The following is a 13,522-nucleotide window of genomic DNA, read 5'->3' as shown; positions in this document are numbered from 1 at the left end:
AATTTTTATCAGTCACCATCATGATTTCAAGTCATGAATTTATTTTTACATGCTTATGCATGCATATTTACATGCATTAGTTACTTAATTGATCTTAAATTCCATTAAATTTGAATGAATAGGAGAAAAATTTGTTCATAGGATTTTGTTCTCGTTATATTACATTTTATTTTATTTTGTTTTATTTAAATAATCAGTTTAAGGCTTTTAAAGGTTGATTTGCTCCTGAACTGCTTTGTTCCCAGACATTGCCATCTTCCCCAACTACCACCAAGTCCTCTCCATCTGATCCCATGACCACCTCCAGAGCTAATCAGGTACAGTATCATCCTGTCATCTACACCATACTTTTCACGGGTGATTGCCTGCACACTGGAGAAAAAGATAATGGTGGGTTAAGGATATATTCGTTCATTCACATATGTGCACCATGATCAGATTCCAAGTAACCTGAGAAAGAAATATCCATTATTCCTGAACCTTTATATGCATTTTTTACTTTAGATAACAAAAATATATTCACATGGTAGACTACAAGAATTTTGGATTTTTCCCTTAAAATTATGGCTTAATGGAGCTCTGTGGGTTTTTTACTGAGTCACTGTTTATAATCTTCATTACTGTTTCTTCCTAGGATTATTGGTATATATATTAAGAATGTCATATATGTAAAAAATAAATGTATAAATATGACTTATTGAGCAAAGGTATATCTTTAAAAGTGAATGCATTTTCATTTGTTTTTTATTTTAGACATGTCTTACTATGTAAACGATTTTCAACTTTCAATGAAAAACATTTCTAGCAATCTGAAAGTAACTGAAAATTGGTGTTTGTGATAATTTTAATGCTGTTTAACAACTCAGGAAATGGTATTTTCTTCTAATTTAATACTAGTGTTTTCTTTGGTGGAGTGGCACACTTTGCAATTAGAAATATGAAACTTATGTTTTTGATGATTGTTTTGCTACTGAATATTTGTAGGTCATTTTTCAAAAATGTAGTTATTTTTGGCACATTTAAGTAAATCATCTAAAATATTTATATGTAATCCAGAGCCTAATGTACTTGACAAATGTTGAAAAATATATTCATTAAAATGATTAAACACATTTTCATTTTGTCTGAGTTGAGCTTCATTTAGGTGAGAGATGTTATTTTTTTAATATTTCCACTTTTTTACTAATACAAGGCCTTATGGGATTATTCAAATATTAAATGAAAGCTTATCTTTTTAATATATTTTTCATATAGTTGACTAATTATTAACTTTGAACTATATTTGCTAACTATATTAAGTGTGCCCTTTGCATGTAATCTAATCTAAGTCTATCAGAATAATTTTGCTCATTTGCTAATTCTAATACTTTTGCAACCTCAGGAAAAATTTTAAAACAATAACTGGAAGCAAAACTAACATAGAGTGCTATTTTATTCTATAGTAGGAGCTTGATTTTCATTTTATACAGTAGCATTCCCTTTAGAAAAAAACTGCTTTATAATACTCACATTTTAGCCCCAATAAATTGGTTAAAATAATACACATCTCTAGTGATGAAACCCAGCACTTCCCTTTGAAGGAAATGATATGAAATAAATGTGAGAACAAAGCTTGTAATATTGATGCATGAAGTTAAAAAGGTGTTTATACATTTGCACTCTCTATACCTTATTTCTTACATGAACTTTATGTGATATAGAAAACTATTGGAACAACTGACTTTTTTTTTCTAGTGTTTCTCTTGTATTTTATCATTCTTTATTTTTCGAACAAAAGACAAATGAGAACAACAGCAATACAGACAAAACTAATGGTTTTTCTCAGTGTATTAAGTAAAAAGTCCTGGATCTGGAAAGAAAAACTATCTCAATAGTTTTGTCTTTGATGTTAGATTTATACTTTCTTTTTTTTATATGAACATGTGAATTTTTATTAATTGATTTCTTTAAAGGCTCATTTATATATTGAAGTTTACTAATATTTTTACCCTCCAGATATATTACTATATCCACCTCTACCAATTCTAATATTTTCTTAATTTGAAATAATAATTCATTGTGGTTTTGTACTTTGTCTACTATACTCTGTTAAATATATTTTATTTATATTCTGGTCTCTTCTGTTTTTATACAAACAAGCATAGTATCTCCTGGATAACATAAGGCAAGATATAAAAGAAGAACAAAACAGAATTCTTAAATATTGGAATTTTAGTCATCGTCCATTCTTATGTTATTAGTAGTTTGTACTCATTGTGCTCCCTCAGTATTTCCCAATAGTTTCAACTCCACTAGATTAGCTTAGATCTTTAAGGGTATATAGATAGAAAAATGGGTTCTAGTGTGATAAAATCTTCATAATTAAAGTGAACTTTTAAACCTGTAAGTAATTTTTTATGTGTTGCAGCTAATAGGATACCTTCTGCTGTTAAAGCAACCAACTATAAACTTTTTCCTTGTAAATTTTTATAAACCAATGTAAAATACATCCAGTCAACTATCTGTGTTAATTTCATCCGTAATAGTTAAGTGAGTTATAATTGAGTCTATTTTCAGAATAAATAGTTTGTCTATGTTACAAACTAATGTGATAAAAAGATCTAAGGGACTATTAATATTCAGAAAATCCAAAAGTAAAAAGCACAGAAAATACACCAAAGAGTAAGTTTTATTGCAATTTCAACATTTAAAAATCTTTTCTTTTAATAATGATTACATGTTTCAGTACCTACTAAATTTTAATTTTCTACCCTCATGTTTCTACAGATCAGACTGTTTCCACAGGTCAGACTGGCAGACTGTAACCACAATGTTGTGGGTCTATAATAATTTCCCCCCTGAAAATTGAGAAGTCTTACAGAATGGTGGTTAAAAGTCAAGACTAGCACCAAATTGTGTATGATCAAATCCTTGTTCTGCCACTTACTTGCTGAGTAAATTAGGCTTCAGTTTCCCCTTTTGTGCAATTCAGATAATTATAGCACCTCAAAGGGTTGAAGAAAGAAAGAAATTCATTGTTAATAAATAGTACAGTATCTAGAATGTAATATTCACCTTAAATGTTAGGTTATGTTTATTTTTTTATGAAATATCTTTCAAGTGATATGAAAGAGTATTCTTTAAGATGGTGAATAACAGCATACAGCTTATTAAAACTGAGTTTTATCTTTAAAAAAGGATTCTAAGATACTAGTGTTCCTGCTTTTTTAACTCCAAAATATTTCTGTAATCAGTCTCTGTGTGGTTTTTAAGATAGTTTAAACGACACTACAGTTATTTTCTCCTCTAGTGAGAATACTAAGTCATGCATTCTCCAGTGATAAATCATCTTGCTATTATTTCCCTATTGAGAAAGAAAAGTTATAAGGGCTAATAGTTTTATAACTTACACTTTTTTGTGTGTGTGTTGCATATTGCAAAGTGCAACTTTGAAATTTCCAACAGGTGAAATTTTAAATATGAAGCAAATATAAAGATATAATAAATAGAAGTAGATTCTTTAAGCAATGTGTTTTTTAAAATCTTAACAAAATAAAAAAATAGAGGTTTGATCAGTTCTGAATTATTGATACTAAATTTTTTAGTCACTTCATAATTCAACAAAATGGTTTTGTTAATCAGTCATTGGTGCCAAAAATTAAATTCCAGCCTTAATTTTAGATTCCTGGTGGTTAGCTCACCTAGGATTCTTCTTAAATTTCATGAAAAGAAAAAGGAAAAATAACAATTGCAGAAACATCTGCTTTATGGACACTCGTTTACTGATGAATTTGAAATCATATCTCAAAATATAATAAAACAAATGAAAACAGGTAACTCATGTATAGCACCTTTGCTATGGTTACAGGAAAACACAGATGAAACCCACTGGTCTTTCTTTAAATTCATGACTGTAGATCTCAAATGAATCCTTAATTCTCAAATAGTCATAAGCCCATTTACTTTTTTACTCTCTAGATGGCTATTTCATATGTTCTCTTCTTTCAACCTCTGTATTAGCTTTCTGTTGCTGTGTAACAAGTTACACAGTGGCTCAGCACCCATTTATTATCTTGTAGTTTCCATAGGTCAAGAGTCTAGGCACTGCTTCGCCGAGTTCTCTGCTCCTGGTCTCACAAAACTGCAATCAAAATATCGGATGGAGTGCATTCTCATCTAGAAGCTTGACTGAAGTCTAATCTGCTTTTAAGTTGATACAGGTTGATGGCAGCATCCAGTTCCTTGAAGTCAGTGCCCTGACTTCTTACTGTCTGTCGACAAGAGGCTGCCCAAGTTCCCTGCAGTATGACCCTCAGTACAGTAGGCACTTTCCACTATGGCTATTTATATCTTGCAAAGCCAGCAGGAAAATCTTTGTCCCATGTGTGCTAGCAAGATGAAATCTTAACATATTGAACTGAATCACATGTGTGACTTCTCACCTCCTTTACTATACAATATATAATCACAGTAGTGACATTCCATCATTTTGCCACATTCTGTTGATTAGAATCAAATCACAGTTTCCACCCACATTCAAATGGAGAGAATTACACAAAATGTAGCACCAAGGAGGCAGATCCTGGGGCTTTCTAAGAATTCCCCTATCAAACCTTCCAATATCTCTTGCTCCATCCTCACTCCCAACAGATGATCTGAGTTCCTGCTTCACTGAGAAAACTGAAGCAAAGGAAAACTTGCACAAACTCACACTAAACATAAACGTAATACCCACATATTCTACATTCTCTTACCTTCTCCTATCTAAAGCCAGTAATTTCACTTATACATTAAACCTCATCCTTTTTCCTTTACTCGAAGACATCTCTTCAGCAATTCTGCCTTCCCTCTCCTTTATTATCTTTCACTTTTTTGTCTCTATGGAATCATTCCCATCAGCATGCTTATATCTGTTTTTTCCCCCATCTTAAAAGACTAAACAAAACTTTTAATGCCACTCTCCTGACCAGCTAATGCCCCACTTCTTATACTCCTTTGTAGCAAAATTCACAAATTGTTTTCTCTGTTCTCTGTTTTCCAATATGTCTCTTCCTTCCCATTCTTTCTTAGGTCCATTCCAGTAAGATTTTTGCCTCTACCATTTCACCAAAACTTTGTTTGCCAAGGACATCAGTGATGACCACACTGCTAATTCCAGTTGTCTATTCTCGGTACACATGTTACTTGGCCTATTAGCAGTATTTGTCATAATTCGTCACTTCCACTGCCTTGCTAAACTTTCGTTACTTGCCTTCCAGGATACTACACACTTGGGGTTTTACCCCTGCATCATATCATGTGCTTTGTCTCAGAATTCTTTGCTAGTTTTCCTCATCCCACTTAATGTTGGAAATCTCCATGTCTTACGACTTCTTTAGGGTTTATACTTTGTTTCTCCTTATCTAATACCATGGCTTTCATATGTTAACAATCTGCAAAATTTATGTCGTCAGTGAGAGGCAGCTTTACTATGAACTAATGAAGCTTAAGCCTTAAGATTTCTCACCTCTACAAGCTTATTACAAGGCACCGTACCTAATTTTAAGTTCATTACTTTGAATATATTTCCCAAAGATGTCCCCTAAAATTGTATGATACCGGTCCCACATAACTTGGGTTCATATTTATCTCTTAATTCCGCTCTAAGAAACTATAGACTGTATCCAGATTCCCATCCAGCAATTTCCACTTGCATATCTAATGGACATTTTAAATTCATCAGTCCAGAAAACTACCCTAACCTTGCTCCATCTTTACCAACCTTTACTATCTCAGTAGAGGCAATGCCATACATCCATTTGCTCCAACCAGAAATCTCAGATTCACCCTCACCTGTTTTCTTCCATAACCCAAATCCAGTTTCTATACGATATAATAGTGACTCTGCCTTTAAAATAGAGGTAGAATCTTAATCACTTCTCGTTACATCTACTGCTATCCTAGTCCATGCCTGTATTACTGCAATAGCCTCCATATAGGATTTCCTACCTTTTCTACCCTTGCTATCCAAAAGTTTGTTCTATACCAAGTCTGTATTCCTTTTAAAAATGTGTCAGGTTTTGGTGGGGTTTTTTCCCCCTTTGCCTATATCTGTGATAGTTTCCCATTTCACTCAGTAAAAGCCGAAATCCCAAAAATGATACCCATTAACTTACAAGATCTGGTCCTTGTCACATTACCTCTTTCATTTCATTTCCTACCTCACCTGCTTACTACTCTGCCTCAGCCAAATTTACCTGCTTGTTTTTCCTTGCAGACAATAGGTGTGCTCTCTCCTCAGTATTTTGTTCTTGCTTTTCTCTCTGCTTTAAATTCTTTTATCTCAGAGATTTACTTGGCTAACACTTTCAGAGCCCTCAAGTCTTACTTCAAAATTTGCCTTCTCAATAAGGCCTACTGACCATCCTATGTAATATTGCAGACTGGCCTCCTTCTAGTACTCCTAATTCCCTTTGTCTTGCTGTATTTTTTCCATCCCTTCATAGAATACCACATATTTGTTTATTGTCATACTCACTGTGCATCGTCTCTCTCACTTTCGTAGAAAGTAAGATGAATGACAACAGGGATCTTTGTTTTATTCTCTCATGTATCAGAAGCACTAACCTGCAACATAATAGGTTCTCAATTAATATTTGTTGAATGACTAGTCTTAGGAGGAAAAATAGGCTTACGGCCTGTATGTTTAAAAATCAGTTTATTTTTAGGAGCACCTGGGTGGTTCAGTTGGTTAAGCGTTCAACTTCGGCTCAGGTCATGATCTCACAGTTTGTGGGTTCGAGCCCCGTATCAGGCTCTCAGCTGATAGGTCGGAGCCTGGATCCTGCTTTGGATTCTGTGTCTCCTTCTCTCTCTGCCCTTTCCCCACTCACAAACACTCTCTCTCTCAAAAATAAACATTAAAAAATTTTGAAAAAATGAGTTTATTTTTGAAAATCCCTTCAAATGAAATTTTGAACATAAGTTCTCTAAAGATCTAAACCACCTGAATAAGGAAGCTTTAAATTTTTTGTTGCAATTTAGTTAATTTATTTAATAATATTTGTTTTTTAATAAATTTATTAAAATATATTTTAAATATAGTTGATGTACAATGTTATATTAGTTTAAGGTACACAACATTGATGATTTGACAATTCTCTACATTACACAGTGCCATGAAAAGTGTAGTCACCATCTGTTACCACACAATATTATTACAGTATTATCGATCCTATTCTCTATGCTGTACTTTGCATCTCTGTGACTTAATTATTTTATAATTTGAAGTCTGTAACTCTTAATTCTCTTCACCTATTCCATCTATCTGCCCACCCCCTCCTTTCTGGCAACCACCAGTTTGTTCTATTTATGTGTTTCTTTATTGAATAAATAAATTGAATATTAAATTAACGGGACATAGCTTTCTTCATTAGACTTCTGTTTTACTCAGAACACAGTTTGAAAGCTAGTCAGGCTCTTGTCTCAGGTATTGTCGTAATTCTCCAACAAAAAATTTTCATTTCCTCCAGCATATGTGTGTGAGTTGGTGTGTGTGTGCACATGTGTGTAATATCAGGGTAGTGTTCATTAGAAGTGTATTTAAGAAAGTTCCAGAAAAATAATGAAATACAAATGTTCTTTTTAAGAGAAGTGATTTTATTATTTTTATTTTAAGGGAACTGTATTTATTACACATTAGAGTTTATGTATTGTGCTTACTACTAGGATGAGCTTTATAAAATTGCTGATATTAAAAAAATTGCTACTATATGAGTGAAGTTTCTTAGTATATATCATATACATATCAAAATCTGTAAAACTTTCCAAGAATAAATTGAACCAAAAAAAGGATAGAATCCATATTAAGAGAATGTAAAATTTTCATATAAGTACATAAAATGCTTCCTTAATGAATAGACTTAAAATAATTTTGGAAGAGAAAATTTAATATAGAAATAGCAATGTTTTTAAATTAAAATGTAAATGTAATTTTCATTTTCTCCCCAATTTTTTTGGTATTGTGGGAGCTAGAAGCAAAGGCAAAATGATTTTAATATTCATATGAAAAAGAAATGCCTAAGAATTACCAGGAAGCTATTAATAAAAGGATTATCAAAAAAATAATATATGTGTGGGACGGCTTACTTGGCTCAGTATTAAAATTTACTATAAAGCTATCATAATAAAAGGAGTGTGATATTAACACAAACAGGTATAATTTATCAATGAAATTCCAGAAATCCAAGTACATATGAGAATTTACTGTGTTTTATTATATATTAAGAAAGGTAGTATAACTTAGGGATTAAGAGAACTGGGATCTCGAATCATAATCTTTGGCTTCAAATCAAATCTTTCCTGCTTTCTTATTTTCTGATTTGAAGAAACATCTTTAACTTTGCCATGTGTGTTTCTCATCGTTAAAATGTGACTAACAACGGAGCCCTAGCTCATAGTTTTGTTATGATTCTTAAATGAATGAATACATGAGAAGCACTTAGAACACTGCCTGGTCCAGAGTAATATTTAAGTGTCATTTTAATCCATTTTAGAAAAGGATGTTAGGCATCAGGGAAAGATGAATCAACATCATAAAATTATACTTTTTTTTTAACCAACAGGTAAAATTCTGTGTGTTAATAATGCACATGGATCAGGAACAAATAATCTGTGTATATGTGCATTTATAAATTTAAAGTACTGGCATGGATATAGGAAATAATCATTCTTATGCAATATTGATGTAAGTGCTATAATATTGCAGCTTTTGAGAATCTATCCAGTAAAACTTAATGCACCAATATTTAGGAATATAGAGACAAGGATGTATATCATAGTATTATTTGCAGTGGCAAAGTTGGGAAACAACCTGACCTCTAACAGGAGAATGACTGAATAAATAATGGTATTACAGAATATTATGGGATGATGGTATTAAAAATAATAAGTTGGAGCCACATAAATTGGCTAAGAATAGTGTTCATAATATACTATCTAAAGAATACTAAGTTGCTAAGAAACATATGGCCCTATGTTTAATAGAAAACATCTTGTGTGCATGTATCATAGGGTGATGACGAGGAATATGAACATGATTAACTTTTTCTGTTTATATCTCTACTTTGTTTTTAAAATGTTAACTGAGAATGTAAAACAAGATGGAGAAAATGACTTCAGTTGTGGTATATACTGTGTTTTGAAGAATATAAAGTGGGAATTTTCCAAGAGAACGACTGGACCATCTTTATCATTATATATCTGTTTGAGCTACCTGACTCTTCCTTTTTCTAGTCATGGAATACTTTATTGAGTTTCCAGAAGGGTTACATAGAGAGGGTTCAGGCCTAGAGGAGACATTTATTAAATGACAAAGGAAATGACATTTTTTTCATATTTTGAAGTTATATCAAGTTATGTACTATATGTAATATTTTTCTTAATACATCAAAGGTTCTCAATCCTACTTTTACATCAGAAATACCTGTGGAGATACTTACTTAATAGATCTTGTATGAGATTGGGTGTCTATATTTAAAGAGTTAGAGAAATGTTTTCTAACTGTTTACTATATGAAAAATGCATATTAGTTGACTAAAATGATTGTGTACTATACTTACACTGTCTCTTGTCTCAGACTTTAGTTTATTAAGACTTTTTTCATTAAATAACATACTTTATTTGAAAAATAATAAATTAAAAAATACTTGATTTGTGCAAAAGTTGAAGGGTAGGTGTTAGGTTTAGCATTGAAAACAATAAGAGTTTACTAACTATAACTAGTACAACTTAAATCTATGAAGACATTATGCAAAGGGTGATTATCTTTTCACATAGCATTAATAGTCCTTGACGATTACCAGGAATGATTAGGAGTTCTCTTACGTTGTATATCTTTATATACAGTTTACAAAAATTATGGAAAGGGGTTAAATGAATGCTTCTAACCATAGTCATTCCATTGCAAGCTTCTAAGTTAGTTTACTATGCTGTAGATAGTGTGTTCTTAACACCCAATGGTGGGAATCAGAGGATCTGCCTGAGAGCAAGTTAAGAATTGCTACTGAAAGCACCTAATTTATGTTTGCGTAATACACCTTATGGTAAATACCAGCCTATGTGACCTTCTGAAGTCCCTTTTGAAGGTACAATTTCAAATGAAGATATATTCCTGTTTATGGAAAATCTAGTGCTTTACAGTTACTCAGATTGAAAAAAAGTGGTATACTTCAGGGAAAAAGAATGAAATAGTCACTCTGTAATGTCGTTTATTTTACATCCCATACATGACTCTGGCATTGGCTCATGAGTAGGCAGATTTGCAGTTATCTGTCTTTCTGAACTACCTACTAGGTAAAGGTGTTTTATTTATTTCATCAACGTTTTTCTTGCAGTCATAGCTGTAGTAATTCTTACACCACAGCGTGTTCTCAAGACAGCACATTATACATGCATTTATATAACCAAAGCATTTAATGCTCTGTACTCTGGAATGTGTATTAGTCTTCTTGCTCTGTGTGTGTGTGTGTGCGCTCACACGCACGTACAGTTCAATAGAATTTTTTGTAATCTTTCAAATAAAGCCATATAAAAGGGGTAGTTATCAAGTTTATTTTCAATATTTTACTTTTTAAAATGCTTAGAAATTGGAAGCATGTGAATGTCTTTGCATGTTCTTTCAGATAAGAGTAGTTTTGCCAGATTAGAGAGTTTGACCCCTATTCACTATAGAATAAATTATTTCTCATTTTTGACTTTTCTAATTTATCTTTGATTAAGGAATATCCTAGGAGATAATAAGTTGATCATTTTCATCTTTTCTTCTAAACCTAATACCTTTATAATTCATTTTATTAAGTGTTTGGTTTAGCTATTGTTTTTTTCTTGTATTAGATGATACCATTTTTTAAAGATACTCTTTAAAAATATTTTGGAAAAGGAAATGCTCTATTTTATTAACTAACTGCAATTTGTTTTGAGCCAAGTAATAGAAGTTACAAAATTAATGTTTTTATTTATGATTTATTAAATATTAGAAGTGAACTACTTCAATCCATATTTAGGGAAAGAGCTTAGTTTTGTGACTAATAATACAGTTTGTTAAATTACAGGCATTCTTCTGTAGCCTTTTATGTTAGTATTTGTTTATCTCCAGTGCTAATTAAGAATAATTTGTGAAATATTCATTTTCTTAACAATAGTCATGTGTGATAGTAAATTATCAAACTTTACTAGTATGTTACTGAAATGAAAACACGTATTATCTTTAAAAAAAAGTACTGGCTTCAGAAAAATTGTTGGTAAAATCAAATATAAGCAGTGTTGTATTAGGATGATTAGTAAATATAAAATACCTGTAAGCACCTGTATTTGACTTCAAAGTAGCTTAAATCAGGTAAAAAATATTGCACATCAAGCTTTTCAACTAAATAATAACATTTAATTTTAATGGTAAAAATGGCTTAATCAAAAATTTGAAAAAACAAAATTAAAAGTCCAAATTATGCAAGTTTTTAAAATTCATCTATTTACAGAAGTTTAAGTGGAGACTGATTTTTCAAACATAGTTGAGATGTTTACTTCTGAAAATATCTAATTAGTTTGGTTATATCATAGCATATTAAATCAATCCATGAATAAACTCAGAATTTAAAAAATTTTTAAATTCTAACATTAACGTTCTGGTTTTCCTAGATAGGTATTTATTTTAATTACATGATTCTTATTTAAAACTATGACTTTAAGTTTCCTTATTTTAAAATTTAAAAGTATTTTCTAGGGGGCGCCTGGGTGGCGCAGTCGGTTAAGCATCCGACTTCAGCCAGGTCACGATCTCGCGGTCCGTGAGTTCGAGCCCCGCGTCAGGCTCTGGGCTGATGGCTCAGAGCCTGGAGCCTGTTTCTGATTCTGTGTCTCCCTCTCTCTCTGCCCCTCCCCCGTTCATGCTATGTCTCTCTCTGTCCCAAAAATAAATAAAAAATGTTGAAAAAAAAAAATTAAAAAAAAAAAAAGAAGTATTTTCTAAGTCTCCTTTCTATCATTTCTCAACTACTTGTATAATATAAATTTAAATATTTAGTAGTCTTTATGATAGATGCTACCTGACTGTAAGCTTCATAAAAGGGAGATCTAATTCTTTTTATTGACTTCTATAAAATCCCCAACATCTGCACCAGTACCTGGCACACCATAGGCACTGAATAAATAATTGTGCAGTGAGTACCAAGAAATGTATTAAAACTATTTTAAATATGTTGTTTATTCTACTTTTACATAATTTGTTTATTCAGCAGTTTAATTTGGAAGTAACTTTTTTATTTCCTTTTCTTACTCTGCTTTTAAAATACTAAAATAAGACAAAGTTTACCTGGTAGAGGGAAAAAAATGTCACCTGAAATTCAGTCTCTGTTATTCCCTTCATTTCAGTTTTACCTGCATATAATTTTACACTACTTAATCCAAACTCTACATACACATTTACATATATTTTAGAATTTTGTGTTGTTTTCCACATCATTTTATAATTCCATGTAGTGCCTTACACTGTTCTTTGTATATGATATTTTCCGTGTTCTGGATTATTTTCCAGAAGGATCACAAAAGGAGAGATAGACACTAAGGCAAAGCTTATGTTCATTTTATAACTTAATGTATTCTCCATAGTGATTTCCAAGAGGTAATATATACTACTACACATTTTTTAAAAGAAAGAGATTAAGGGGTGCCTGAATGGCTCAGTCGGTTGAGCATCCAACTTCAGCTCAGGTCATGAACTCACGGTTTGTGAGTTCAAGCTCCATGTCAGGCTCTATGTTGACATCTCAGAGCCTGGAGTCTGCTTTAGATTCTGTGACTCCCTATCTCTCTGCCCCTCCCTGACTCGCACTCTCTCTCAAAAGTAAATAAACATTAGGGGCGCCTGGGTGGCGCAGTCGGTTAAGCGTCTGACTTCAGCCAGGTCACGATCTCGCGGTCCGTGAGTTCGAGCCCCGCGTCAGGCTCTGGGCTGATGGCTCGGAGCCTGGAGCCTGTTTCCGATTCTGTGTCTCCCTCTCTCTCTGCCCCTCCCCCGTTCAGCTCTGTCTCTCTCTGTCCCAAAAATAAAAAAAAATAAAAATAAAAAAATAAATAAACATTAAAATAAAAAAAAAAAGATTAATAGTTAGACCATTACCTCATGTACATTTGGTTCACTTTTTTTAAGTGATTAATTTTGCTGCTCTATTTTAAATATCTCTGATTGATTTTAGCAGTTTATATTTTCTTACCAAAGTTCTTTACTGTTCACTATTTAATGAGTTTTTTCACTTTTACCTTCCCGTATATTACCTTATCCATTTCTATTGCTTTAAATAACCTCAAATTTCCTATGATCACCAGACCAATAGCTAATCACCTACTTGCTGTCATCACTTAGATGTCTCATGAGGATTTCAAACTTAAAATATCTAAAGTAGAATTCGTGATTCCCTCTATCCTTATCTTTCATACCTTTTCATCATCCACTTCTGTGAACACAACCCCTCCTTTAATGTTCATAGCTATTTTTCACTTTTTAAATTGA

The 13,522-nt window shown here is 32.2% G+C and overlaps 1 protein-coding gene across 8 annotated transcripts in view; it reads left to right on the top strand.

Moving 5' to 3' along the window:
* NOVA1 (NOVA alternative splicing regulator 1) overlaps positions 1 to 13,522 on the top strand; it is a 151,318-nt gene that overhangs the window by 123,448 nt on the left and 14,348 nt on the right. For 6 of the 8 annotated variants that reach the window (XM_058738701.1, XM_058738703.1, XM_058738705.1 and 3 more), the window contains one exon: positions 246 to 317. The exons of the other annotated variants lie outside the window; for them this stretch is intronic. In XM_058738701.1, coding sequence (XP_058594684.1) covers positions 246 to 317 — 72 coding nt within the window. The remainder of the gene's footprint in view (positions 1 to 245; positions 318 to 13,522) is intronic. 8 annotated transcript variants of the gene reach the window in all.

The sequence above is a fragment of the Neofelis nebulosa genome, chromosome 7 (genome assembly GCF_028018385.1).
Source record: "Neofelis nebulosa isolate mNeoNeb1 chromosome 7, mNeoNeb1.pri, whole genome shotgun sequence".
In the NCBI taxonomy this organism is placed as follows: domain Eukaryota; kingdom Metazoa; phylum Chordata; class Mammalia; order Carnivora; family Felidae; genus Neofelis; species Neofelis nebulosa.
Note: the sequence above shows the minus strand (reverse complement) of the source record. Positions and strands in the feature narration are given on the sequence as shown.